General features: G+C 32.8%; 4 protein-coding genes and 1 long non-coding RNA gene across 5 annotated transcripts; 4 read left to right on the top strand and 1 right to left on the bottom strand.

Moving 5' to 3' along the window:
• The first annotated feature begins 8896 nt into the window (after window positions 1-8896).
• On the top strand, window positions 8897-13084 carry LOC120136615 (serine/threonine-protein phosphatase PP2A-3 catalytic subunit-like). Its single transcript, XM_039152590.1, has 12 exons — window positions 8897-8911; window positions 8967-9126; window positions 10251-10307; window positions 10732-10815; window positions 11075-11146; window positions 11324-11395; window positions 11623-11663; window positions 12162-12228; window positions 12315-12506; window positions 12605-12694; window positions 12781-12888; window positions 13013-13084. Exons 2-12 carry the CDS (start codon window positions 9037-9039, stop codon window positions 13076-13078), a joined length of 939 nt encoding a protein of 312 aa, XP_039008521.1. The 5' UTR covers window positions 8897-8911; window positions 8967-9036; the 3' UTR covers window positions 13079-13084.
• Window positions 13085-14346: 1262 nt separating this feature from the next.
• LOC120136631 (protochlorophyllide-dependent translocon component 52, chloroplastic-like) lies at window positions 14347-17935 on the top strand. The gene is made up of 7 exons (XM_039152603.1): window positions 14347-14936; window positions 16076-16263; window positions 16424-16509; window positions 16580-16782; window positions 16893-17081; window positions 17225-17412; window positions 17604-17935. Exons 1-7 carry the CDS (start codon window positions 14409-14411, stop codon window positions 17857-17859), a joined length of 1638 nt encoding a protein of 545 aa, XP_039008534.1. The 5' UTR covers window positions 14347-14408; the 3' UTR covers window positions 17860-17935.
• LOC120136637 lies at window positions 17219-21613 on the bottom strand. The gene is made up of 3 exons (XR_005517359.1): window positions 21493-21613; window positions 19306-19312; window positions 17219-17435 (listed from the first exon to the last, which is right to left on the bottom strand). It is a non-coding gene; the product is annotated as an uncharacterized LOC120136637 (long non-coding RNA).
• LOC120136632 (protochlorophyllide-dependent translocon component 52, chloroplastic-like) lies at window positions 19310-24769 on the top strand. Its single transcript, XM_039152604.1, has 8 exons — window positions 19310-19907; window positions 20315-20502; window positions 20595-20680; window positions 20750-20946; window positions 21023-21211; window positions 21292-21479; window positions 21584-21845; window positions 24742-24769. Exons 1-7 carry the CDS (start codon window positions 19389-19391, stop codon window positions 21837-21839), a joined length of 1623 nt encoding a protein of 540 aa, XP_039008535.1. The 5' UTR covers window positions 19310-19388; the 3' UTR covers window positions 21840-21845; window positions 24742-24769.
• Window positions 23130-24728, top strand: LOC120136633. The gene is made up of 3 exons (XM_039152605.1): window positions 23130-23146; window positions 23290-23340; window positions 24463-24728. The coding sequence occupies exons 2-3, from the start codon at window positions 23301-23303 to the stop codon at window positions 24726-24728; spliced, it is 306 nt and encodes a 101-aa protein (XP_039008536.1). The 5' UTR covers window positions 23130-23146; window positions 23290-23300.
• Window positions 24770-24859: the final 90 nt, after the last annotated feature.

Genomic DNA, 24859 nt, shown 5'->3' with positions numbered 1-24859 from the left:
GGATTGATCTAGTGTCGGTCAAATTGATCTAATTTGAAAATTATATATTCTTCGTTTTATCTGAATTCGACCCGAAAATTATACACCATTAACCTAAACTAAACTCTACCCGCTTTTTTAAGATAAAATCGGAACCCAATCCTACTCGATTCGAAATAATATACTTATAAAAATATTACTTTTATTTAATAAAAAAATATAGATTCAATTGAAAAAAACAATATATAGAGGAGTTTTATTACAGTTATTCATAAATATATAAGGTAAAATTACAATTTTTAGGTCAAGTCAAATCAAATATTTTTCATCCTAAAGCCGAACTCAACCTGATTCGAGCACAATCTCTAAAATATCTAACCCAACCCGAAACGATCCCGAATTTTTAAAAAATAGACTCAATTAGGGTCATGTCAAAATCCATCGGATTTGAATCCTGTGCCCGTCCCTAGCTATATGAATGTTTGATATTTGGTCAAAATTTATGGTTATTGCTTTTACTATATATAAATTTTGAATTTCGTGTCTGAACTCTAACTTGATCAGTTTTAGTCTGAAAATTTTAAAATCTTATATTTAAATCCTAAACCAAATAACAAAGAGAATACAACTAGATTGCATAATTTTAAAAATTATCAAATTGAAGACCAAAGATTAAATCTACAACTAATGTACAACATAGGGACTCACAAAATTTAATTTAATAGATTTTACAACTGTTATTTATGAAAAGTAAAATTTTAAAATTTGAAGAGTATAAGAACTGGTAAAAAAAATGACCGAATTAAAGTATAAGACCTAAAATCACAACTTCTACATAGTACAAATATTAATCATAGAATTTAACAATTTTTAAAAATATTTTTAAATCCGTCACTTGCGAAATAAAATTAATATTATCAAATATATCACCATACGAAATTATACCTACTCCAAAATTTAGAACAAATACGAACAAGTATACATTCATACATATGCGTACAAACCTATCGATCTACTGCTAATAACATCTTATAAGCTTTTTTTTTATTAAAGTAACGTGATTATAAAATAGTATCTATTTTAAATATTCTTTAATCATTTGACGATTAACGTTCAATCACTCTTATTACAGTCCTTGATGCTCGAACTCAAAACTTTTAAAAATAACAATTATTCCTTTATCTTACTAGCTACGTACAAATCTACACACATACATACGTAGACGTCTGCTAATCCATACGATCACACATCATTTAACACCAAAAGGAAACCAACGGTCGTGAAAATAAGACTGGTAGGACACCATGTAAATCAGCAACACCAGCACAAGCGCAACCCAAAACGGCGACCAATCGGTTTCGGGAACGTACGCCGACAGGTCGTAAAAAGCAACCCTCTCTGAAGAAAAACAATGGAGCAGCAGCAGCAGCAGCACCGGCGTCAACATGAGGAATAACTTGAACTGGATCGCAAGATCTTCGAGCCTGGACTCGTAGTTTATGAACCATGACAAGCCCAGTACGAAGAAGAGGACGAGGATGAAGAGAGATAAATGGAGAGGTGGAGGGGAGAGATAGTCAAGTAGTGAATCTGTGAGTCTATAGTTTCTGGCCATGGCTGTGGATCTCTCGATACTTTGTATTGATTAATTCGAACCGACTTTATTCTACATTTAATTTGAATAAGTCTTTCGATATAGACCTTTTGTATATTCGCGACCTTAAACTCAAAACTTACTTAAATCATTCGGAGTTTTGGCTATACGGGGTTTTGATTACTGGTTTTGGTATATGGGATTTGATTATATAAAGGAAAAATGGGAGCGAATCACTGTTTAATGGAAAAAAGAAAAATTCTCTAGAATCAACTAGGGGTGTGTGCTGGAAGAGAGATAGTGGAATGGTGAGTAGGTTTATGCATGGCTGGAGTTGGTGGATGAAATTTCTTTCTTTTCTATTCTATCTTTGATAAACTACACAAATAGTATTTGATTATAGCATATTATTTTATTAAGTTTATCATCTATTAAAAGTTACAAAATGACCCTTTGATTTTAGAGTATTAATTTGTTGAGTCCATCAACTACTAAAAGTTACAAAATGACTATTGACTATATAGTGTTGATTTGTTGAGTCCTCGACTATTAAAAGTTACAAAATAGTCACTCGACTATTCATTACGTTCCAAACTCATTTTTTTTGTTAAAAGAATGGGTGATATTCTGAGTTGAACGTTAATCTGTTGACTGTGATATGATAAAATTTGATATCAGAATCTCAAACGACTATCTTATCTTAGTTATCATGTTAACGTCTAGCTTAAAAAAACGTCAACTTGTTAGAAAAGGATGAGTTTAGAACATAATGAATAGTCAGGGATCATTTTGTAACTTTAATAGTCGATTGACTCAAAAACAATATTCTATAGTTAAAGGACCATTTCGTAACTTTTAATAGTTAAGTGACCATTTGTATATTTTACCCTATTTCTTTTTAGTTTATGAAATTATTGAATACTAATATATACTTAATTGCATCACATGAACTCAAACTCAAAGTATGACCTTTATTTTAAATTGGTCTCTAAATTTTTAAAAATATTTCAATTTTATCCTTAAACTATGGCTATCATTCTAAATTAGTCCTTAAACTTTTAAACATTTCAATTTCATCTCCAAACTATGATTTCACTCTAAATTGGCCCCTAACTTTTTTAGCATTCCAACTTCATCCCAAAGTATACTTATATACTAATCACATCTCATGTTAATAAAATTGTTAGACCAAGTTATATGGAGTATTATATATTTGAAAAATAAAATAAAATTTAAGTTAGATTAAATACTAATTATATCCCTTGTTAATAAAATCATAAGACTAAGTTATATTATTATATAGTTGGGAAAAAATTTAGGTTAATTTATGGTGGAAACTAATTGCATATTTGGATGAATTTAGGGATAAAATTGGAATGCATAAAAGTTTGGGGACCACTTTAAAAAAGGATCATAGTTTATGGATAATATTAGAATCTTCTAAAGTTTAAGGACTAATTTAGAATGAGAGTCATAGTTTATGGATGAAATTGAAATGTTTAAAAGTTTAAGGACCAAATTAAAATAAGGGTTATGGTTTGGGACATATAGTTTTTATTTCATTTTAATACACCGTCGTTAAAAATTTAACGCATTTAGTACCTAAATTATTTTAGTTCGTTTTAGTATTTAAACTTTCATTTCTTTTTTTTTCAAAACTTAACATTAAGTTTTTAAAGGTACTAAAATAAACAAAGACTAAACATTATGTATGGTTTTGAAAAAAAATAAAAGTTTAGGTACTAAACATACCAAATCTTATAGTTTATGTACTAAACATGCAGTTTACCCTAAATATTAATATAAGGTTTTATATTATTGTTAGAATTTATTTTTTATTAGATTGGGCCACCATGCATACTTGGTCGGTTAGCTAAGCTGCTCATCTTCGTTATCTCATATTCTTTTATGTCATGAGTTTTAAACTCACTTGGAGCATTCACATTCTTTCCTCTAGAGCAGGGTTTTAAATAGTGTTCGCGGTTACGTTTTCGGTCACATCGCGTTTATCACGGTTGCAGATATAACGGATACTATTGCATTCATTGTGGATATTGCGATCGTGATTTTTTTTTTCGAATTAGCTAATTTTTTTAATAAAAAAATTATTTTTTAAAAAAAATAACAGAATAATAGTGGAATAGCGGTCCACTATTGTCATGATTGGTCGCGATCTGCCGTTATTGGTGTGATCCCGCTTCATATTATTATTTTTCACGATAGCGGTTTCGGACACCGCCGCGACCGCGATATAACGGTCGCAATACCGCTATTACCGCTATTTGAAACAGTGCTCTAGTGTATCAATCTCTCTACTTTAGGTAGGATTAAGATTAGATTTAGAATTTATATTAAAAAAATCCAATCACTAATGGAATTAACTGATTGAAAACCACTATAATAGAGATAGTTATTTCTCTATAATTTTTTAACTTTTTATATACTTTAAATATTTTATTTATTTTTTAATTATAATATAATTTAATATTTTTAGAATTTTAAATATAAGTTTTTTAAAATTTAATATGTTTTACATAAAATCATGTGTATGTTTATATTTAAAATATTTATCGTAATTTTTACTCAAAATATTTAAATAAAATAATTTCATTATTAACATACTATTTATAATATATATTGCCTAATTTTCTTTAAAGTTTTCTCGTTTTTATTACGTTCGGTGATGTAAAAATATTCCCAAGTTCTAACTCAGCTTGCGGTTTTCCATTTGACACGTGTCCCTCCTACTTGTCTATTATGATCATTACAACAGATGGTTAAACTCAGCTTTGGCCCTTTTATTATACTCGAACTTAGAATTCAAATAAGAACGACACGTGTAATATTACCAAGTGGCTTTCGTAGTTGTTATTTTTTGAGGATCTGGTTCTGAACACGTGTGTGAACACTTAATATCGAAATATTAAAAAATTATATTTAAATATATATTATTTATATTTATCGCAGATTAATAAAAAATACTCGAAATTCAATTATCTATTTTAATTTTTATATCATTATCTAAAATGCCATAAGAAATGTGTCCACACCTACAAACCAATTGATTTCAAGTTTCTATTCAACCATAGTAATTATATTTTTTGACACGTAAAAATGTGTCGACATGACTTTGGAAGAGGTTTTATATAAAGTATTGACTTTATTTAAATTATTAGATTTGGCTCGATTCTTAAAAGATAAAGCATATTATTTCAAGATAAATACTTAAATTAAAGTGGGTAATATAGAGATGATAATGATTTGAATTTAAAACTTATAAGATAGAGTTTGTTAGATGAGATTTAATTTCAGTCGTCCATATATTTTAAATTGAATCATGGGATGGATGAGACTTCAGTTATAAATAGAGATTTATCCGCACTTTCTTTTTATTTGGGTAAAATATAATAATGATCACTGAATTTTTCTAAAGCTTTTATTTATGTCTCAACTTTTAAAATTTGCAATGCAGTCTTCCAATATTTAGTCCGTTTGCAATATAGTCACCACCGTTAGTACGTTTGAAATATGGTCACTGAACTTTTCAGACGCTTGCATTTAGATTCCCAACTTTTAAACCCTAAATTTCTTTTCGATCTCGAATGCCCTTTTTGACTCCTCTCTTCTATTTCCAACATAACTTTTCAGTCGATGATGTATAAAAAGTTCTAATCTAACTTTTTACCTAATAGTTGTTATTAAATATATGTTATTATGTGTGTAAACATATATATATATATATATATATATATATATATATATATATATATATATATTCGGGAACATAAAAGTATACACATATAGTAAATATTAAATTTATAAAAACATATAATGGCTAAATATTAAATAATAGAGAAAATAATTTTAGTGACAAAAAATGCCTTATAATATACGATTTTAATCAATTTTTTATTATTTGCCAAAATGACCAACTAAATTGCAATGCGATCGATAATTCGCAACGCGATCTTCGATATTGCAAATCAGTTTCCAGATTCGCAACGCGAACATCGACTATCACAACGCGAACTTCGACTATCGCAATGCGATTTTCCAAATTCGTTGCGATAGTCAAAGTTCGTGTTACGATTTATTCCAAATTCGCGTTGCGATAGTCCAAGTTCGTTGCGATAGTCGAAGTTCGCGTTGCGATTTATTCCAAATTCGTTGTGATAGTCCAAGTTCGCGTTGCGATTTATTCCGTTGCGATAGTCGAAGTTCGCGTTGCGATTTATTCCAAATTCGTTGAGATAGTCCAAGTTCGCGTTGCGATTTTTAATCGTATTGGAAATACTAATGCAATTGGTTGCTGATTCAGTTGTTTTAAGGTGCATGATTGTTAATTGTTTCCTGAATAATCACATAGTATTGAAAACAAGTGTTGATAATGCTCAATCTCACATAGTATTGGAAACACTATTGGGAATGGTATTTAAGGTTTGGCTTTCCCACTTCCTTGTTGAGTGATAGAGAACAAGGGGGACTCTCGCGAATACTATCTTTTTAGAGAAAATTCTTAAGAAACAAATGCAATACCACCAGTCGTTGCGATTTTGGACTACCGCAATGAATTTGGAATAAATCGTTTCGACTATCGCAACGAATTTGGAATAAATCGCAACGCGAACTTCGACTATTGCAAATCAGTTTCCAGATTCGCAACACGAACTTCGACTATCGCATTGCGATTTGTGTTGCGAATTATCGATCGCATTGCGATTTAGTTGGTCATTTTGGCAAATCCAAAAAAAGTTAGTTAAAATCGTATATTATAAGGCATTTTTGGTCACTGAGGTTATTTTCTCTAAATAATATTAACATTTTATTATTATTTGATTTCACAGGCCTCGTTTACAAAGCCCACGTATAGAAACCTAAAAATTTACAAAGCAATAACTCAATTGAAGCAGCCCAGCGAGAGACGAAACCCTAGCTGATCACTAATCCCATGTGCCGCCCGAGTATCTGTCCTTGGATCAAGATCGAACCAAGGGTCTAGATTTGCTTTGATGATAAAATTAGGGTTAATAAAGAAATTTAATAAATTAAAAGTTAAATTATTGTATTTGAAAGGTTAATAATTAATAAATTTAATATTATATTCATGACAATAAAATTGAATTTTATCATAGTTAAATAAAATCCTTACATTATGAGCTCCCAAAATAATTAAATCAAAATATATAGACCACTTTAAAAACGAGTTACGAGAAGAATATACAAAAAGTGTCTAAAAAATATACATGTCCTCCGAAAGATAATCTTGAGATGTATTTTGAACTGAATCTCGGTCTGGACCTCGGCTGAACAAAAGGCTCCACACTGCTCCTCTACTAACTTGCGCAAGAAAATAAATTTCAAACGCTGACTAACTAGTCCAGTGTCACACTAACAACTAAGCCATACTAAAAGTGTTCATGCCATGCTCAAGATAATTGATAAACTAAAATAGTGAGTATACTCGTATATTGCACTCTCTATGGTAGACATCATGGTGCGGCTGAGGGTTATGCATCTCGAAGCTCAAACACCCCTCTAGCCTACCAAGGATGGTGCCTTGAATTTTTATATCGGACAACACTTGAAATTTCAGGTACCTTTACGGTGTTTTATGTTCCTGTTACTGCTTTAATCAACCCAAGATCCACTCATTCCTATATCTGTTATGACCTAGTTCAAGAGAAAGATATCCTAACTGAGAACCTCAGGATAGGTGTCTGAGTGTCTAATCCTTTAGGCTTAGATGTCCTAGTGGACAAGGTCCATCATAGATGCCCTGTTGAAATTCAAGATGAAATATTTTCAACCGATCTTAAGGAGTTGCCATTCAAAGAGTTTGACCTTGAGGTGACGAGTTTGACATGTACTGTAGCATTTGTCGTAGATTGTAAAATAAAATATGGTGTGACCTATTGAGCCAAATAATTTTTGTATCCTCGATATTGGGCTAAAAAAACCATAATTTTACTCATATCTAATGGGTTTTGATCCAATTCAATCATAAGAGATCAATTTTAAAAAATAATTTTAGATCGAATTAGATCAAATTTTATGAATGGTGAGTCAGATTGTGTTTGAATTTAAAAATTTGGGATAAATTATATAATTTTATAAGGTAAAGTACACAAATAGTCCCTCAATTATAGACATTGCTTTATTGAGTCCTAGATTATTAAAAGTATAAAATGATCACAAGATTAAGAGATATTACTTTGTTGAGTCCTTCGACTATTAAAAATTATAAAATGATCACTTGGCTATTCATATGTTCCAAACACATATTTTTTCGTTAAAAATTGGCAATTGTATGAGACAAATGTTAATCTATTGACTTGAATATGATAAAATTTTATCTCTGGACCGTTTTAGCTATATTTTAATATGATGACGAACCAGTGCTTGAAAGCAACATCAGTGCTAATACATATCATTAAAATATGATTTTATCATATCTCAGTCAGCAGATTAACGTTAAACTTAGACGAGCGCTAATTTTTAATAGAGAATGACAATTTTAAACATATGAATAATCAAGTGATAATTTGCAATTCTTAATAGTTGGAGACTCAACAAAATAACGTCTTGTAGTTGGATGTCCATTTTTTAAAATTTTAATAGTCATAGACTTAATAAAACAACACCTTATAATCGAATATCATTTGTTTACCTTACCCAATTTTATAAAATGAAGTTTTATAGGTGAATTTCGATCGTATCTAATCCAACGCAATTTATTCTACGTAATGAAAATGAATTTAAAATAGTTCTTAAGATCTCTCAAGAAATAAATAAACAAATGGTAAAGTACACAAATGGTCCTTCTATTATATGATATTATTTATTAAGTCCCTCGAGTATTAAAAAGTTATAAAATGATCATTTGACTATAGAATATTGCTTTGTTGAGTCCTCAACTATTAAAAGTTACAAAATAATTATCTGACTATTCATTATGTTCCTAACTCGTCCTTTTTTGTTAAAAAACTTGACGTATTCTGAACTGAACATTAAACTGCTGATTGTGATATGATAAAATCTAATCCTAAAATCTCAAATGACTATCATATCTTATGTTAACGTCAAACTTAAATAATCCCAACTTTTCAATGGAAGGATGAATTTATAACATAATGAATAATAATATGATCATTTTATAAATTTTAATAATTAATAGACTAACAATACTATTTTATAATTTTTAATAATCGATAAACTTATCGTAGTAACATTAGTGTACTTTACCATAAATAAGTATATGCTCAATTACTAATCCTTTTACGAGGAAAGTGTTGGAAAACAAACAGATCCTTCTCTTTTAAACAAAAAGCATTGGGCTCTTCACCTAAGCTTCATTTTCTCCCCTCTCCCCTTTACCTTTTCTTTTTCTCTCCAGAAAACTAAATCTCTTGAAAATTATAATAATTTGGCGGAAAATTTCGGAATCTAGGGTTACAAAAAAGGAGATGGGGTCTTCGGTGGATTCTAACTCGCTTGGGAACCTTGACGAGCAGATTGCGCAGCTGATGCAGTGCAAGCCCTTATCGGAGCAAGAGGTATTACTTGTTTTTTTTTTCTCACTTTTACAATTAGTTGAGAACGGATCTGTTTGGAATTTATTGTTCCACGGTTTGATCTGGGACTTTTTTTTGCTGCCGATCCATTTTTTATGAAGTGTTTTGTTGATATTGGATCAGATCTATTTTATTTTCTGGATATTGGATCTTTGTGGATTCAATTTTTTTTATTTCCTAAACTGATCCATTTTGTTTGTCCATGTTCTTGCTTGGTTTCCATTCCGGAATTCGAGGTTTAGTATTAGTAGTAGTAAATTGATTTCTTTTTTCATGCTTGCTTTCATCTCCCTAGATAAAAGTATTGTCATTGGAGGTTTAGTAGAAGTAGTAGTAGCCGTTTGGCAATTAGCTAAAGGAATTGGTTTTGAGACTTGGACTTAATTGCCATTGACAAATGGAAGTTAGTGGTTATCAGCAGTTTCTTTTGATATATGTGGTTATCCTTGCACAAAAGGCCTTGGTTATCTACCTCCAAAAGTAGGCACATTGGCACAAATTGGGTGGGTTTCGACCTTCTTAAAAGGATAAGGTGCTATAATTTGGATTGTTATAAATTTATTTCTTGCTTTTGACTTGCATCTTATTTGGATAGTTTCCTTGGAAGCTAGCTGCCTGTTTAGGGGCCAAGACACTATTAATCTAGCAAAATCAAACCTTTATTGATTCAGATGCCTATGCATACACCTTGAATGGCAACAAAAATATGATTGTAGACTTCTTTTTTGTTTCTTCGATCTTTTATCTTTATGTCAGAATTCAGATGCATTTTCAATCAAGAAAAGAAGAAAATTATTGTCTTTTTCTTACCTGTTGCGACAAAGGTCTGGGGAACTTCGTGGTTGAGTGTAATAATATTATCAATGCTTGCATTTTCAACCAAGAAAAGAAGAAAATTATTGTCTTTTTCTTGCCTGTTGTGGCGACACGAAAGTGCTGAGTGTAATAATATTATCAATGAAGTGGATTTAACATTTCAAACTATGCTATAAGAGAATTGTTGCTTACTAGAACTCATTGTTACTCACCTCTCCTTTTAAATGATAATAAATTTTCTTTTGAAATTTTTGTTACCTGATGTTATTCTGGATGTCTATATGAATTAGGTTAGGGTGTTATGCGATAAGGCTAAGGAGATACTGATGGATGAAAGCAATGTTCAGGTGTGCCTTAGCATCCATTACCTCTGTCAACACTCACTTTTATTCTATTTGTTCTATCTCAAGATAGTGTTTCTTTAATGGTGATGTGTGCCTTTTGCTTTGTTATTGTCAGCATGCATTTCTGAGTTTATGCACATAAATCCGTTTTGTTTTCGTATTTGAGTTTCCTAATACATTTTTCCTCAAATATATGGTTAGAAATTAGTTGGATTTAGTACAGATTTATGTTGTCTATTTTCTTATTCTGATAAAGTTTTGTTTCTACTGATGGTAAGATGTCTATTTTCTTTTACTGAAATCAGAAATGTAGTCTCTTATTTTTAGTCTCTGCTTTCTTATATGATGACTTATAAGGTACACAAGAGTAGTTTGTGCTATGTAAACTGATTATGACTTGAATGTTCTTGTGTTTGGTGCAAGACAGCCTGTTAAAAGTCCTGTTACAATATGTGGTGATATTCATGGGCAGTTTCATGATCTTGCAGAGCTTTTTCGAATTGGAGGGAAGGTAATTTTTCTGATTCAGATTGTGATGTGGTGTTTCAGATGTGATGCTGACTGTGCTGAACTATTTGCAATGCATGTTGTATTTTGTTCTGTCTGGTCTGCAACATTCATAGAACACAATCATAGTATCATGCATATCCAATTATAATTATGTGCAATAGATTTCCATACATTGTGGGATGGGGTTAAATGGACTGGCACTATCTTTCAGAGATTTTTTATTTTTAACATTTAGTTTTTGCTGCAATTTTTTTTATCAGTGTCCAGATACAAATTACTTGTTCATGGGAGATTATGTTGATCGTGGTTACTATTCAGTTGAAACTGTAACAGTAAGTATGAGCTTCTATCTTTGATTTCCAGCTTTTTAGATGGTTACTATTTAGTTGAAACTGTAATAGTTCTATATATGAAACCTTAGCATATCAACCCTTGTCTAATTAATTTAAGTCAGTTATGTTTTGTTGTGGTTGCAACTCATGATTTACTTGTGATTGGCTTTTGTTCAGCTTTTGGTAGCACTTAAAGTGCGTTACCCCCAGCGGATAACAATCTTGAGGGGAAATCATGAAAGCCGTCAGGTATGCTTTGTTTCTAAATGATTGTTCACGGTGTATGTTTCAATCTTTAATTGCTTGAGAGAGCTTATTAAGCAGGAATAATTTGTCAGTGTTTTTTTTATAAGCTGTATGTGTGTAGGTAAAAAATGAATTTTCATCATCATTATCCATTCTTCTTTGAAACTTATTTATCCAGTTGATATATGTATAATTTAAACTCTGATAATTGTTTTATGTTTAAAATGCAGATTACTCAAGTATATGGGTTTTATGATGAGTGCCTGAGGAAGTGAGTATCTGAGAATCTTTGTATAGGCTTATTATTGCCAATGTTTATATAAATTAATTTTGAAAGTTTAGATTAAGGTTGGATTTTCCTTATTTTGACTGCAAACCATTCCTTGTATTTTTTATCCCTGTTATATCTTTTCATCAATAATACGGGGTGTTCTGAATGTCGTATTTTGTTGTTTGTTAGCAGATTTGATGCATGAACCTTCTGTGGCAAACAGATAAAACAAAGGGAATAAATTTATAATAGAAACAATTTGACATGAGAAATTATTTAAATTAGTATTAGTTTGGTTTAGACTACAAAAAGTGGATTACTTTTACAAAAACAGTTTAGTAGTTAAAAGGATAGAAACTACAGTCTCTGTTACACTATGATGCATACACGCACGCACATATACTGGTCGATGGTTATTATTATTAATAGTAGTAGTAATAAGCTCTCTTTAATTAATTTTTTGGTCTTTGAAGATTTGTTTTTCTTTTCCATCTTCAGGTATGGCAGTGCCAATGTTTGGAAGATCTTCACTGATCTATTTGATTATTTTCCACTAACAGCTTTGGTTGGTATTCATTATTTATTATATAGTGGTGTTTCGAATGATCTTCTGTAATGGTTCTTACCTGCTGGATTTCTTCTGTTTTGAAGGTTGAATCTGAAATTTTCTGCCTCCATGGTGGGTTGTCTCCATCCATTGAAACATTGGATAACATACGTAACTTTGACCGTGTTCAAGAAGTCCCTCATGAGGGTCCCATGTGCGATCTTTTGTGGTCTGACCCTGATGATCGATGCGGTTGGGGTATTTCTCCAAGGGGTGCCGGATATACCTTTGGCCAAGTATATATATATTTTTTTGCTTTTTTGGTCCTCAATGTCTTGGAAATGGTCAAAGGACATTTTTTTATCTTGCCTTATAACTTCAATGGCATCTTCAGGACATATCCGAGCAATTTAACCATACAAACAATTTGAAGCTGATTGCTAGGGCTCATCAGCTGGTCATGGAAGGGTACAATTGGGGCCATGTAAGTACTCGACCTGCTTTGATGCTTCATCTTGAAATCCGATTTCTTATACGAGATATGTGTAACTGATATCATTTCTTACACAGGAACAAAAGGTCGTTACTATATTTAGTGCACCTAATTATTGCTATCGATGTGGAAACATGGCTTCCATCTTGGAAGTTGACGACTGCCAGGGTCATACATTCATTCAGGTAAACTGTTCTCTAGCATAAACATGCCACCCTGTATCCAGATCGAGCTATTTTTTTTGTTCTATGTATAAACAGTCGTATGGACATGTTTATATGAACATTAACAACCATTGTGTTCAAACAGTTTGAGCCGGCTCCGAGGAGAGGAGAGCCGGATGTAACTCGAAGGACGCCTGACTACTTCCTATAAAACAAACTGGTATTGAATCGACGAGTCTCCGGCAGCTGGTCCCTGTCAATGGTTGACAGCATGAAAAGGGCATTGTATAAGGCTAATCACTGATGAGAATCCATGGTAAGGGTTGCTTACTTGAATTATACTCGAGCTTCCATGGCTGAAGACCCGACAACACTTTAACAAGGGCACATGTACCATTTCCAGAAGACAATGTTGTTACTTTCATTTATTTTAATTTTTGTTATCTGTAGAAGGATTCTGAGTAATTTTTAATCAATGCTTTGTCCCCCCCCATAATTGAACAATATTGTCTTTTTCTGTCTAAAAGCATTTTTGAACATATTCTTTTTAGACATGACGGGATTGGAATTTGATCCGAACCCGACGGTTCTTATGAACTTATGGGGTTGTTTTTTTTTTTCTAACTCGAATTTGGTCAGGTTTATTTTCCTAAAGATGAGATCGGATTCAAGTTTACGATCAAACATATACTTAATCTCGAAAAATGAATAAGAGAGAAAAAAGTTGTGTATTTTACCTAATTATAAAATAATTCAACATGATTAAATATGAACGATTCGAAAGTTCAGTGAGTAAATTAAAAAAATTAAAAGTACAGTGAGTAAAATAAGAGAAAGAGAGAAAATTGTGTATTTTACCTAAATATTAAATAATGAAATTTATAAGTTATCTTATAAGATTTTATATAAAAAATTAATTTTTTAAAAAATTATATAAAATGAAAAAAAACCATTAATAGTAAATTACATATTCAGTATCTAAACTATTAGTTTTGGTCTATTTTAGTACTTAAAATTTTAATTTTTCAAAACTATACTTAAAGTTTAATTTTTGTTTCAATTTAGTGCCTCACCATTAAAAATTTTAGTTTTTGTTTCATTTTAGTATCCCGTTCAAAATTTAATTTTAAGTTTTGAAAAGATTGAAAGTTTATATACTAAAACGAACCAAAACTAATAGTTTAGGTACTAAACACATTAAGTTTGTAATGCCGGATACTAAAATGAAATAAAAACTAAACATTAGGAATGATTTTAAAAAATATTGAAAGTTTAAGTATTAAAACGAATTAAAACTGATAATTTAAGTATTAAATATATAATTTACGGTAGAATATAAAATATTAATTACATGCATTTATGTACGTGAGCAGCCATCTTCCAAATGAATGTCAACTCTTTTGTAATTCATTTTCAGCCTCATAGTTCACAAAGCTCAGCGCTGTATCTCTTTCATCCTCAATTTCCTTCACTCTTTGTTTCTTTCCTCTCTGCTTAATCTCGTGCTAATAAAGAGTTTAAACCACACAAACCAAACGAAAATGGCAGCCATGGAAGTTCTCATGAGAGCTTCTTCCGCCATTGTACCTTCACCATTCATTCCAACAAGCAAAACCCAGTTTCATAAGCCCATCTTCCACAACATCCCATCAAAACCCGTGTTCAAATCATCCTTCAACAGAAACCCATCGAAATCCAGGCTGTTCACGGCCTTATCATCGTCCCCGACGACGGAATCCGTCGAGCCACCTCTGCCGGAAGTTGAGATCGAGAGTGGGAAAGAGAGATTCGATTGGTACTCGCAGTGGTACCCGGTGATGCCGGTGTGTGATTTGGATAAAACGAAGCCGCAGGGGAAGAGGATATTGGGGATTGATCTCGTGGTGTGGTGGGATAGGAATGAGGATGAATGGAAGGTGTTTGATGATATGTGTCCTCATAGATTGGCTCCTTTGTCGGAGGGGAGAATCGACCAATGGGGCAGATTGCAGTGCGTTTACCATGGTTGGTGCTTTGGTGGCAATGGTGACTGCAAACTCATTCCTCAAGCTCCCTCCGACGGACCCCCGGTAAACCATTTTCTCTTAAGTCATGTTCATCATGTTTAGTCTCTTCTTTTTGTTTGTTATTGTTTTATGATCGCTCCTACTCTTCCGTAATAGTTAGGAACATCTTGGGTTTGATTTTCTTGAACAATGTTATTACAAGGTAGTATGTTGATAGTCTCTTTTAATTAAGGACAAACTCCTTCAAATGCAGTTGCTTTAACCCAGAATCTTAAAAGAGAAGAACATTCTCTTTAACTACCGAAGCCATTCAATGATTCTTTGAGTTCAATTTTCTGAATGGTAGTATTCAAACTTGTCGTATCTCTTACAAAACCCTTTTTATTGTTATTTTTTCTCTATAGATAATCATTATTACCATGAATCGGATACCAACACTAAAAATTTATACATAAACCACTATGCTAGACTAAAAAAAGATCTTAGACTCTCTCGATCTCTAAAGTTATTCATTGTTATCTTAGCTCATTTATAGTCTACATCTTTTATAGAATTATTGTACGTGAATCTCCATTTAAATCAAAAGAGGTGATCAGTTAAAACCATCACAATCTCATTTCTTACCTCAACAAAACTTGATGTTTAAGCTTAAGAATAGATCTTGTATTTAAGTTGAGAACTTCGCATTTTTCTTTTTGTTTGAGACCCGACGTTATGTAGATTGTAGACGTATGTGTCGATTTTATCGAGAGCCAAGACCTTACTTATGAGACAACAAATTCTTTATCCCTCGATAAGATAAACATTTTAGAAACCATGTTACATGCAAGATCTTTGTCCTCTGTAATACTTTTTATACAAATTAGGACATAGTTCAGATGTTCTCCCCTGCAAACGTATGGAAAAATTTATATATATATAAAGTATATCTGTGTTGGACATATGACATTCATTGCTGGTCACTCCAATCCGATTAACATAGTGTGTGTGTATATATATGTATCGAAAAAATTATAATCACTGATCACTTGGTTCAGTTAAAAGGGCTTGTGTGTTTGCGCGCGTATATATACACTGTTTCTCTTCGGACAATTTCGAACTTGTGTCGTAGTTTATGTTTGCCGAATTCGTGCGATGCGTAGGTGTGTCGTGTTATCGGAAAAAGGGGTAACTCGTATTTAACTTCGCTTTCAAGTTTGCAGGTGCATACATTCAAGAAAGCATGTGTGGCTGTTTATCCGAGCACGGTGCAGCATGATATTGTGTGGGTTTGGCCAAATGCTGATCCTCAATACAAAGATATTATAACAAAGAAAAAGCCCCCTTATTTTCCTGCATTGGATGATCCTTCATACACAAAGCTGATGGGAAACAGAGATATTCCTTACGGGTACGCGAGTTCTTCGGCTCGTTTATTCGTTGAAAATTTCTCTAACATTTGCGGAACATGAATACTTCAAATAAAACGAAGACTCCGAGTGACATAGGGGACACAAAACTCATCGATGCTCGGTGAAGTTTGTTCGAGAAACTAACTTTGCATTTTTCAGGTATGATGTGCTGATTGAAAACCTTATGGATCCAGCTCATGTTCCGTATGCACATTATGGACTAATGCGCACTCGGACCCCTACAGGTAAGAAGTTATTGATGAGTTTCACGATACAGGATTCATGCAATCTAAAATTGCACGTTTCGGTTTGCAGTGAAGGTCGACAGAGAAGGGGGCAGACCACTTGAGACGAGAGTCAAGAAGCTGGACGTAAATGGTTATGCTGCAACGCAGGAAGGGAGCAATATGAAATTTTTTGCACCTTGCATCTTTCATGCTTTCGCCGGTTCTGATACTGATACCGATCCCGAAGTTGATCCAGGAAACGGATCTGCAACGTCTTCTGAATCCCAAAAGGTTTCATATTTACTTCATTATGTTGCTATTTAGATCAGCTGGTTGAACCGGCAGACCGTATTGTCCGTTGTAGCATAAAATTCGACTGCAGACTTTCCTTGATTGTGCAGGCACCACCGCCGAAGCGAAGTCTTTCTTTGATTTTCATGTGCGTTCCGGTTAGTCCTGGTAATAGCAGATTGATTTGGACTTTCCCGAGAAACTTTGGTGTTTGGATTGACAAAATTGTTCCAAGGTGGATGTTTCACATTGGACAAAACCTGATTCTTGATTCTGATTTGTATCTTCTTCATGTTGAGGTATTCGTCTTGTTCAGATTCTTTGTTCTTCGGGAGGTATTCGTGTCGGATATCTACGATTAACGTGTATTTAGATACGATTATAGGTATTCACATCGAGCATGTGACATTCATGATCGGAACATTTTTATTTCACAATGTAGGAGCGTAAGATAATGGAAATCGGGTCTACGAACTGGCAAAAAATTTGTTTTGTGCCTACAAAGTCTGATGCCTTAGTGGTCGGTTTTCGAAGGTGGCTCAACAAGTATGCCGGCGGCGAGATCGATTGGAAAGGGAAGTTTAGTGGAGCTCTTCCTCCAACTCCTCCTAGAGAACAGCTTATGGACAGGTAAATTTAGTAACTCTGTTATACTGCTCCTACTCATCACTAGTACATGTATTCAACACCCGCATTCGGCATATATCGGAACTTAAGTACGAAGATATATCCTTCCGGCGTATAGAGCATGTACACACATCCGTTACTTTTAGCCTGAGAAACATAAGATACAAACTCGATTTCGACTCGGGATCCTGCAGGTACTGGACTCATGTGGTGAACTGCAAGAGTTGCAGAACTGCGTATAAAGGTCTCAACGCCCTCGAAGTATTGCTGCAAATCGTATCGGTTATTTCCATCGGGATCGTTGCTGCGGTGAAGCAGAACATGATGTTGATGGCAGCTCGAACAGCGATCGTATCGGCGGCCATCGTTTGCTTTGCTGCTTCAAAATGGTTGGCTCATTTCATCTACAAGACTTTCCATTACCATGACTATAACCACGCCTTTGTGTAAATTTGATGCGAGTATACACCCTTTACGTTGTATGTAAGATTGACTTTCTTTAATAAAACATAAATTTTTTCTTTTTATAATTTAGTCTTTCAAATCTATATTTTATTCATTTTGATCATTCAACTGTAATTCTTTATATTTTATCGATTCTTGATTTTTTTATTCTCTTATTAATATTTTATCACCAGAAATCTTTACTTTGAAACGGTTTAAAGTAAAAATAAGTATTTAAACTGTGTTTTTTTGCTTTTAAGTACTAAACTATTTTTCGTCAAATTAATTACTTAAACTATTTTATTTAATTATTTTAAGTCTTATTTTTTTGTTAGAAAATTATTTTCGGCCAATAAGATATTGACACGTCACACAAAATTAGGTACTTATTTTGACAAAAAGATAATTTAGGAGCTTAAAGCAAAAAGAGTCATAAGGTCTTATTTTGACCTAAAAATAATTTAGGTACTTAATATTGCTATATATAATAGCTTAAGAACTTATTTTGATAAAAAAAATAATTTAGGTGCTTAAAGCAAAAAAGTGTATTTTAGGAAATTTTTTAGTTCAAGCTTGTAGAAAATAACATTAAAATGAGTTAATTACACTAAACATCCCCAAATTATGACTCATATTTTTAATTGGTCTATAAACTTTTAAACTTTCAAATTTCATCTTGTAATTATGACTTTTATTTTAAGTTGATCCCTGATTTTTGAATATTTCAAAGTCATCCTCAAATTATGACCTTCATTCTATATTAATCTCTAAACTTTTGAATGTTTTAATTTCATTCTCAAAATTTTAAATGATTTTAGGGACCATATATAATAATATATGTAAATTTGAGTAATTTTCAAAAAAAAATATTCGACCTCATCAAATACTCACTCTCATGATGATGTCATAATGTTATTAGAGTGACGGACTAATATATTATAGGATAAACTACAAGTTTAGTATATGAACTATCATATTTAAACTTTCAAAATTTTTAAAATTATCCTTAACGTTTAGTTTTTGTTTTATTTTAGTATCCCGTTAAAAATTTAATGTTAGGTTTTGATTTTTTTTAAAGTGTATTCTAAAACGGATAATACTGATAATTTAGGTACTAAATTTGTTTAAGTTTTTAACGGTGGATTATAAAATGAAACAAAAACTAAAATTAAATATGATTTTGAAAATTTTAAAAGTTTAAGTACTAAAATGGACTTATAATGATAATTTAGGTACTATGCATAATTTACCCCATGTTATAGTAAAAGTCAAATTGAAGAATTAATGTGATCAGAAAATTCAAAGATTACTACATGAACGATAGAGAAACTCGAAGAAAAAAATGAAGCCTCACCCTTCATTTTTAGCCATACAGAGCTCACTGCTGTTTTCCCAGTCAACTTTTCATAGAGAAGTTACGAGTCAACTCATCACTCATTTTCATTTGCTCACTTTCTTTCTCCCTTCGTTACTCAAGCTTGTGAGCTTAAATAGGAGTTTAAAGCAGAAGAAGAAACAAACGAAAATCATCAGCCATGGACGTTCTCAGAGCTTCTTCTTCCATTGTTTCTGCACCGAGCGTTTTAACTACTAACACCCAATTTCATAAACCCACCTTTTTGTTGAAATCTGGGATCAAATCATCTTTCAATCCTCTTCACAGAAACCCATCGAAATCCAGGTTGTTTACGACATTATCATCGTCCCCAACGACGGAATCCGTCGAGCCACCTCTGCCGGAAATTGAGATCGACGACGACGGGAAAGAGAAATTCGATTGGTATTCACATTGGTACCCGGTGATGCCGGTGTGTGACTTGGATAAAACGAAGCCGCAGGCGAAGAGGATATTGGGGCTTGATCTCGTGGTGTGGTGGGATAGGAATGAGAATGAATGGAAGGTGTTTGATGATATGTGTCCTCATAGATTGGCTCCTTTGTCGGAGGGGAGAATCGATCAATGGGGAAGATTGCAGTGTGTTTACCATGGTTGGTGCTTTGGTGGCAATGGTGACTGCAAACTCATTCCTCAAGCTCCCTCCGATGCACCCCCGGTAAACCCTTTTCTCTTAAGTAGTATTCATCGTGTTTAATCTCTTCTTTTTGTTTGTTACTGTTTCTATCATCTTAGATTTATTACGTTAGTTGTAATCAAATAATTATGGGTAAATTACACGTTTAACAATTAAACTGTCAGTTTTGATCCGTTATAGTATTTAAACTTTTAATTTTTTTAAAATTATACTTAAAATTTAATTTTTGTTTCATTTTAATGTCAAGTTAAAAACTTTGGCCCTTGTTTCATTTTAGTACCCGTTCAAAATTTAAAGTTAAGTCTTGAAAAAAAAAAGAAATATTAAGTAATAAAATTATCAAAATTGATAGTTTAAATACAAAACGCGTTAGGTACGGTTTTGAAAAAAAAAGTAACTCGTATATAACTTCGTTTTCAAGTTTGCAGGTGCATACATTCAAGAAAGCATGTGTGGCTGTGTATCCGAGCACGGTGCAGAATGATATTGTATGGGTTTGGCCAAATGCTGATCCTCAATACAAAGATATTATAACAAAGAAAAAGCCCCCTTATTTTCCTGCATTGGATGATCCTTCATACACAAAGCTAATGGGAAACAGAGATATCCCTTACGGGTATGCAGCTCGTCTAATCCGCGTAGCATACACGGCGTAAAATCATCGATGTTTTCCGAAATTCGTTCGAGAAACTAACTTTGTGTTCTCAGGTATGACATCTTGATCGAGAATCTTATGGATCCTGCTCATATTCCGTATGCACATTACGGAGTAGGACGCATCCCGGAACCCGAGGGTAAGAAGTTCTTCATGTGTTTCGAGATGTGGAATTCATGCATGTAAAATTGTACATTCTGGTTCACAGTGAAGGTTGACAGAGAAGGGGGCAGACCATATGAGATGCAAGTCAAGAAGTTGGACATAAATGGTTTCACCGGAAAGCAGGACGGGACCAATTCGTTCTTTATTGCACCTTGCATCGTTCATTCTTACGTCGATGACGGTACTGATCCCATGGCTGATCAAGGAGATGGATCTGCAGCATCTTCTGAATCCCGAAAGGTTCGAACCAGAACATCTGGTTAACTATTTTATGTTTTGCCAGTGGTTTTTTTTACTCACACAGCAATTTGTGCAGGCACCACCACCAAATCGAAGTCTTTCTTTGATTTTTATGTGTGTTCCGGTTAGTCCAGGTAATAGCAGGGTGATTTGGACTTTCCCGAGAAACTTTGCTGTTTGGATTGACAAAATTGTTCCGAGATGGATGTTTCACATTCGATCGAATCTGTTTTTCGACTCTGATCTGTATCTTCTTCATTTTGAGGTGATAAAATCGAACATTCTTGTATCGGACACAGACCAGTGTCCAACACTCTAATGGAAACTCTTTTGTTCTCAATGTAGGACCGTAAGATAATGGAAATAGGGGTTACCAATTGGCAAAAGGCTTGTTTTGTGCCTACAAAGTCGGATGCCTTTGTGGTCGGTATCCGGAGGTGGTTCAACAAGTATGCCGGCGGTGAGATTGATTGGAAAGGGAAGTCTAGTGGAGCTCTTCTTCCGTCCCCTCCTAGAGAACAGCTGATGGACAGGTAAATTTAGTACCGTTGCTTGACACAAACATGTACACGCACCCGACACTCCTTCGACTGAGAAACGTAAGCTACGACCTCGACTTCCATTTGGAACTGTGCAGGTACTGGACTCATGTGGTGAATTGCAAGAGCTGCAGAACTGCGTATAAAGGTCTCAATGCACTCGAAGTAATGCTTCAGATCATGTCGGTTGTTTCCATCGGGATCATTGCCGCAACGAAGCAGAACATGATGTCGATGGTGGCTAGAACAGCGATCGTATCGACCGCCATCATTTGCTTTGCAGCTTCAAGATGGTTGGCTCATTTCATCTACAAGACCTTCCATTACCATGACTATAACCATGCTGTTGTGTAAATTTGATATAAATATATACTTGAAAATAAAACCGAGGTATGATATTGCAAAACATTTATCAAGAAGCTTAACTAAAGATTCAAATTCAAAGCTAATTCAAAGCTTTGAATTTGAATATGAGATTTATTCTACTAAAAATATCGATAAATCCGAAAAAAATCGAACTTTTATTTAGAGGTATGGATTTTAATCCTCCATTGTTGAGATCTTCACAACCCCATTTTTTTCTCTATAATCTGAATCTGGTTGAGGGAAATCCAAGTCATCTGCTTAACAGAACATTACAGATTCAGTGTCATCAGGGACAATTTGAAACTCGTTTTGATTATTTCGGTTCGAAGTCGAATATAGAATCGAATACCGACCACGGTTGAGGCTTCACCTAAACCGAGTGAATCCTTGAAAAAACTCGACGCTTTGATCATACGACGCAAACATGTGTTAGTGTCACCAGATAATGGACCAAGGGACGGGTGGGGGCAATCGCCCTTCTTGAAAACTTTAAATTACATCACAGAGCTTCTTGTTTCCATCTTCAAAACCTCCTCCTTTACCATGTGTTAGTGTCACCAGATAATGGATCAAGGGAGGGGGGCAATCGCCCTTCTTGAAAATTTTAAATTATCTTATATTTTAGATTTTTTCTATGTATTTTATAATAAAAAATTATTTTCACCTCTTAAAATTTTATAAATTTAAGTTTACTCTCTAAAATTTTATAAGTTCAAATTCACTCCCTAACATAAAATTTTGTGTCAGGTCCTGAATGTTACCTTCCAATTGCAGACAAGTCCTCCCACTGTCTGCATGTCCAAAATACAAGAGGCTGAAAGGGTTCAAATTAATACAAGGCAGTTGACCTTTCAAGAAAGGTTAGTTTTAAATGCACGTTGTTGACATGCATGCATGCGTTTCATATATATATATATATATAGGTAAACTACGAATTTAATACTTAAATTATCAGTTTTAGTCAGTTTTAGTATCCAAACTTTTAATCTTTTTAAAATCATACTTAATGTTTAGTTTTAATTTCATTTTAGTATCTCTCTGTCAAAAACATAACGCGTTTAGTACCTAAACTATCAGTTTTTGTCCATTTTAGTATCTAAACTTTCAAAAATTTCGAAATTTGACGGTACATTTTGAATGGGATACTAAAATCAAACAAAAGCTTAAATTTAGATGCTAAAACGGATCAAAATTGATAGCTTAGGTATTGAATGCGTAATTTACCCTATATACATGCTTATAAATACCTTATTCAGCAACATTTTCTCTGCCTCTCCACAGCTTCAACTTTTGAGGTAATCTTCATGGCTTCTCTTTCTCAACTGGTATATGTATTTGTTCAAATTATCGGATATGATCCTTCAATATATAAAAAGTTTTCAAAATTATGTATAGGGAAGATCTTGACATATATATATATATATATTATTGTTTGCAGGAAAAAACATCATGGAAGACAGTGGCAACGGCAGCTCCTACGGTTCTCCAGGTACTAAATTCTTGATATTTTCAAACACTTCTTTTATTGAAAGATCCATTAAGTACTATTTATTTCAAAGTTTTAGAATTTAATCCTTTATTTTGATTTAACGACATTGAGTTCCTGTACTTTTCTTATTTGAAAATCTTGGTTCTTCCGCTAATCCCCACTCAATTTCACTCTCAACTGTTGATCTAGCAGTTATAAAAAAAGAAGAAGATCAAACTGATATAGGGACTAGATGAGTTATTTTTCCTTTTTTTTATAGTTGTCAGATTAAGAGTTAACGATAAATTTAAAAAAAAACACCAACCTACATTTAATTTTTATCATTAATTATTGACCTAATAGTAGGAGTGTATTTGGTTGGATGAATTTTAGGATAAAGTACGCATTTAATATCTAAACAATCAGTTTTAGTTCGTTTTAATACCTAAACTTTTAATTTTTTAAAATCATACCTAATGTTCAGTTTTTATTTCATTTTAGTATACCGCCATTAAAAACTTAACGCGTTTAGTACTTAAACTATCAGTTTTGGTCCATTTTAATTCCTAAACTTTTATTTTTTTCAAAACTTAGCGTTAAATTTTGAACAAGTACTAAAATGAAACAAAAAATACAGGTTTTGATGACGGTACTAAAATGAAACAAAAACTGAACTTTAGATATAATTTTGAAAAAACTGAAAATTTAGATCCTAAAACGAATCAAAATTAATAGTTTAGGTGCTAAACACATAATTTATCCTAAGTTTTATCATTAATTATTAGTTTTCTATTTGGTTACCTCGGTTTTTTTTTTTCAAATTAATTTTTGGTTTTTGAGATTCTGTATTTTGTTTTGAAAAATTAACGTTATTCTATGGTTTTTAAACATTATGAGTAAAGTTTTTAAGCTTTTAAAGTTTTTTTCATTATTATTTGGTATTTTATCCTTTTTTATAGTTGTCAAGTTAGTTGTTAACAGTAAAACAAAAAAATGAAATTGAAAAAGATACCAAATTTTTGACTCAATGTCGCAAAATTAAAAATACGAGGACTAAATCTTAAATTTAAAAATAGTACATGAACCCGTAACATATTTAAACCTTTTTTCTTATACCAAACTAAGACATTTGAAAATCTTTAGCACCATCAGAGCTAGAAACACTACAGAAACAGCATGTGGAGAAAACAGTGAAGATCAAGGAGCTCAAAAAGCAAATCGAAGCGCTGAAGCTTCGTGTCGAGAAGTCGAAGATGACGACGACGACGGAAAAGACACCGGCGGCAAAGAAGCGTACGGCAGAAGAGAGAAGGGAAGCTTTCAAGAACCTAAGCGAGAAATATAACAGCCTGAGCAAGGAATATAATGCTTTATTGAGTGAAAGGTCAAGGGAGCATAAACCAACTTAGGCAATATATATATATATATATATATATATATATCTTTGTATTCATATCTAAATATGTTCCGGACACCTATCGAGGATCTTTGTCGTTTCGAAGACCATAAATCTCTGTTTTATGACTGAACAATGGAGATG

This window comes from Hibiscus syriacus, unplaced genomic scaffold (genome assembly GCF_006381635.1).
Source record: "Hibiscus syriacus cultivar Baekdansim isolate YM2019G1 unplaced genomic scaffold, ASM638163v2 tig00110634_pilon, whole genome shotgun sequence".
Classification (NCBI taxonomy): domain Eukaryota; kingdom Viridiplantae; phylum Streptophyta; class Magnoliopsida; order Malvales; family Malvaceae; genus Hibiscus; species Hibiscus syriacus.
This window is presented reverse-complemented; position numbering and strand designations above follow the sequence as displayed.

Excerpts from the sequence above, each read along its gene's own strand:
- LOC120136615 (XM_039152590.1), top strand. The coding sequence starts at position 9,037 with ATGGGGTCTTCGGTGGATTCTAACTCGCTTGGGAACCTTGACGAGCAG. Across the intron at positions 9,127-10,250 it reads AGCCCTTATCGGAGCAAGAG|GTTAGGGTGTTATGCGATAA; the intron begins GTATTACTTGTT and ends TATATGAATTAG. Across the intron at positions 10,308-10,731 it reads TGGATGAAAGCAATGTTCAG|CCTGTTAAAAGTCCTGTTAC; the intron begins GTGTGCCTTAGC and ends GGTGCAAGACAG.
- LOC120136631 (XM_039152603.1), top strand. The coding sequence starts at position 14,409 with ATGGCAGCCATGGAAGTTCTCATGAGAGCTTCTTCCGCCATTGTACCT. Across the intron at positions 16,264-16,423 it reads AACAGAGATATTCCTTACGG|GTATGATGTGCTGATTGAAA; the intron begins GTACGCGAGTTC and ends TGCATTTTTCAG. Across the intron at positions 16,510-16,579 it reads GCGCACTCGGACCCCTACAG|TGAAGGTCGACAGAGAAGGG; the intron begins GTAAGAAGTTAT and ends TTCGGTTTGCAG.
- LOC120136632 (XM_039152604.1), top strand. The coding sequence starts at position 19,389 with ATGGACGTTCTCAGAGCTTCTTCTTCCATTGTTTCTGCACCGAGCGTT. Across the intron at positions 20,681-20,749 it reads ACGCATCCCGGAACCCGAGG|TGAAGGTTGACAGAGAAGGG; the intron begins GTAAGAAGTTCT and ends TCTGGTTCACAG. Across the intron at positions 21,480-21,583 it reads AGAGAACAGCTGATGGACAG|GTACTGGACTCATGTGGTGA; the intron begins GTAAATTTAGTA and ends GGAACTGTGCAG.
- LOC120136633 (XM_039152605.1), top strand. The coding sequence starts at position 23,301 with ATGGAAGACAGTGGCAACGGCAGCTCCTACGGTTCTCCAG. Across the intron at positions 23,341-24,462 it reads CAGCTCCTACGGTTCTCCAG|CACCATCAGAGCTAGAAACA; the intron begins GTACTAAATTCT and ends GAAAATCTTTAG.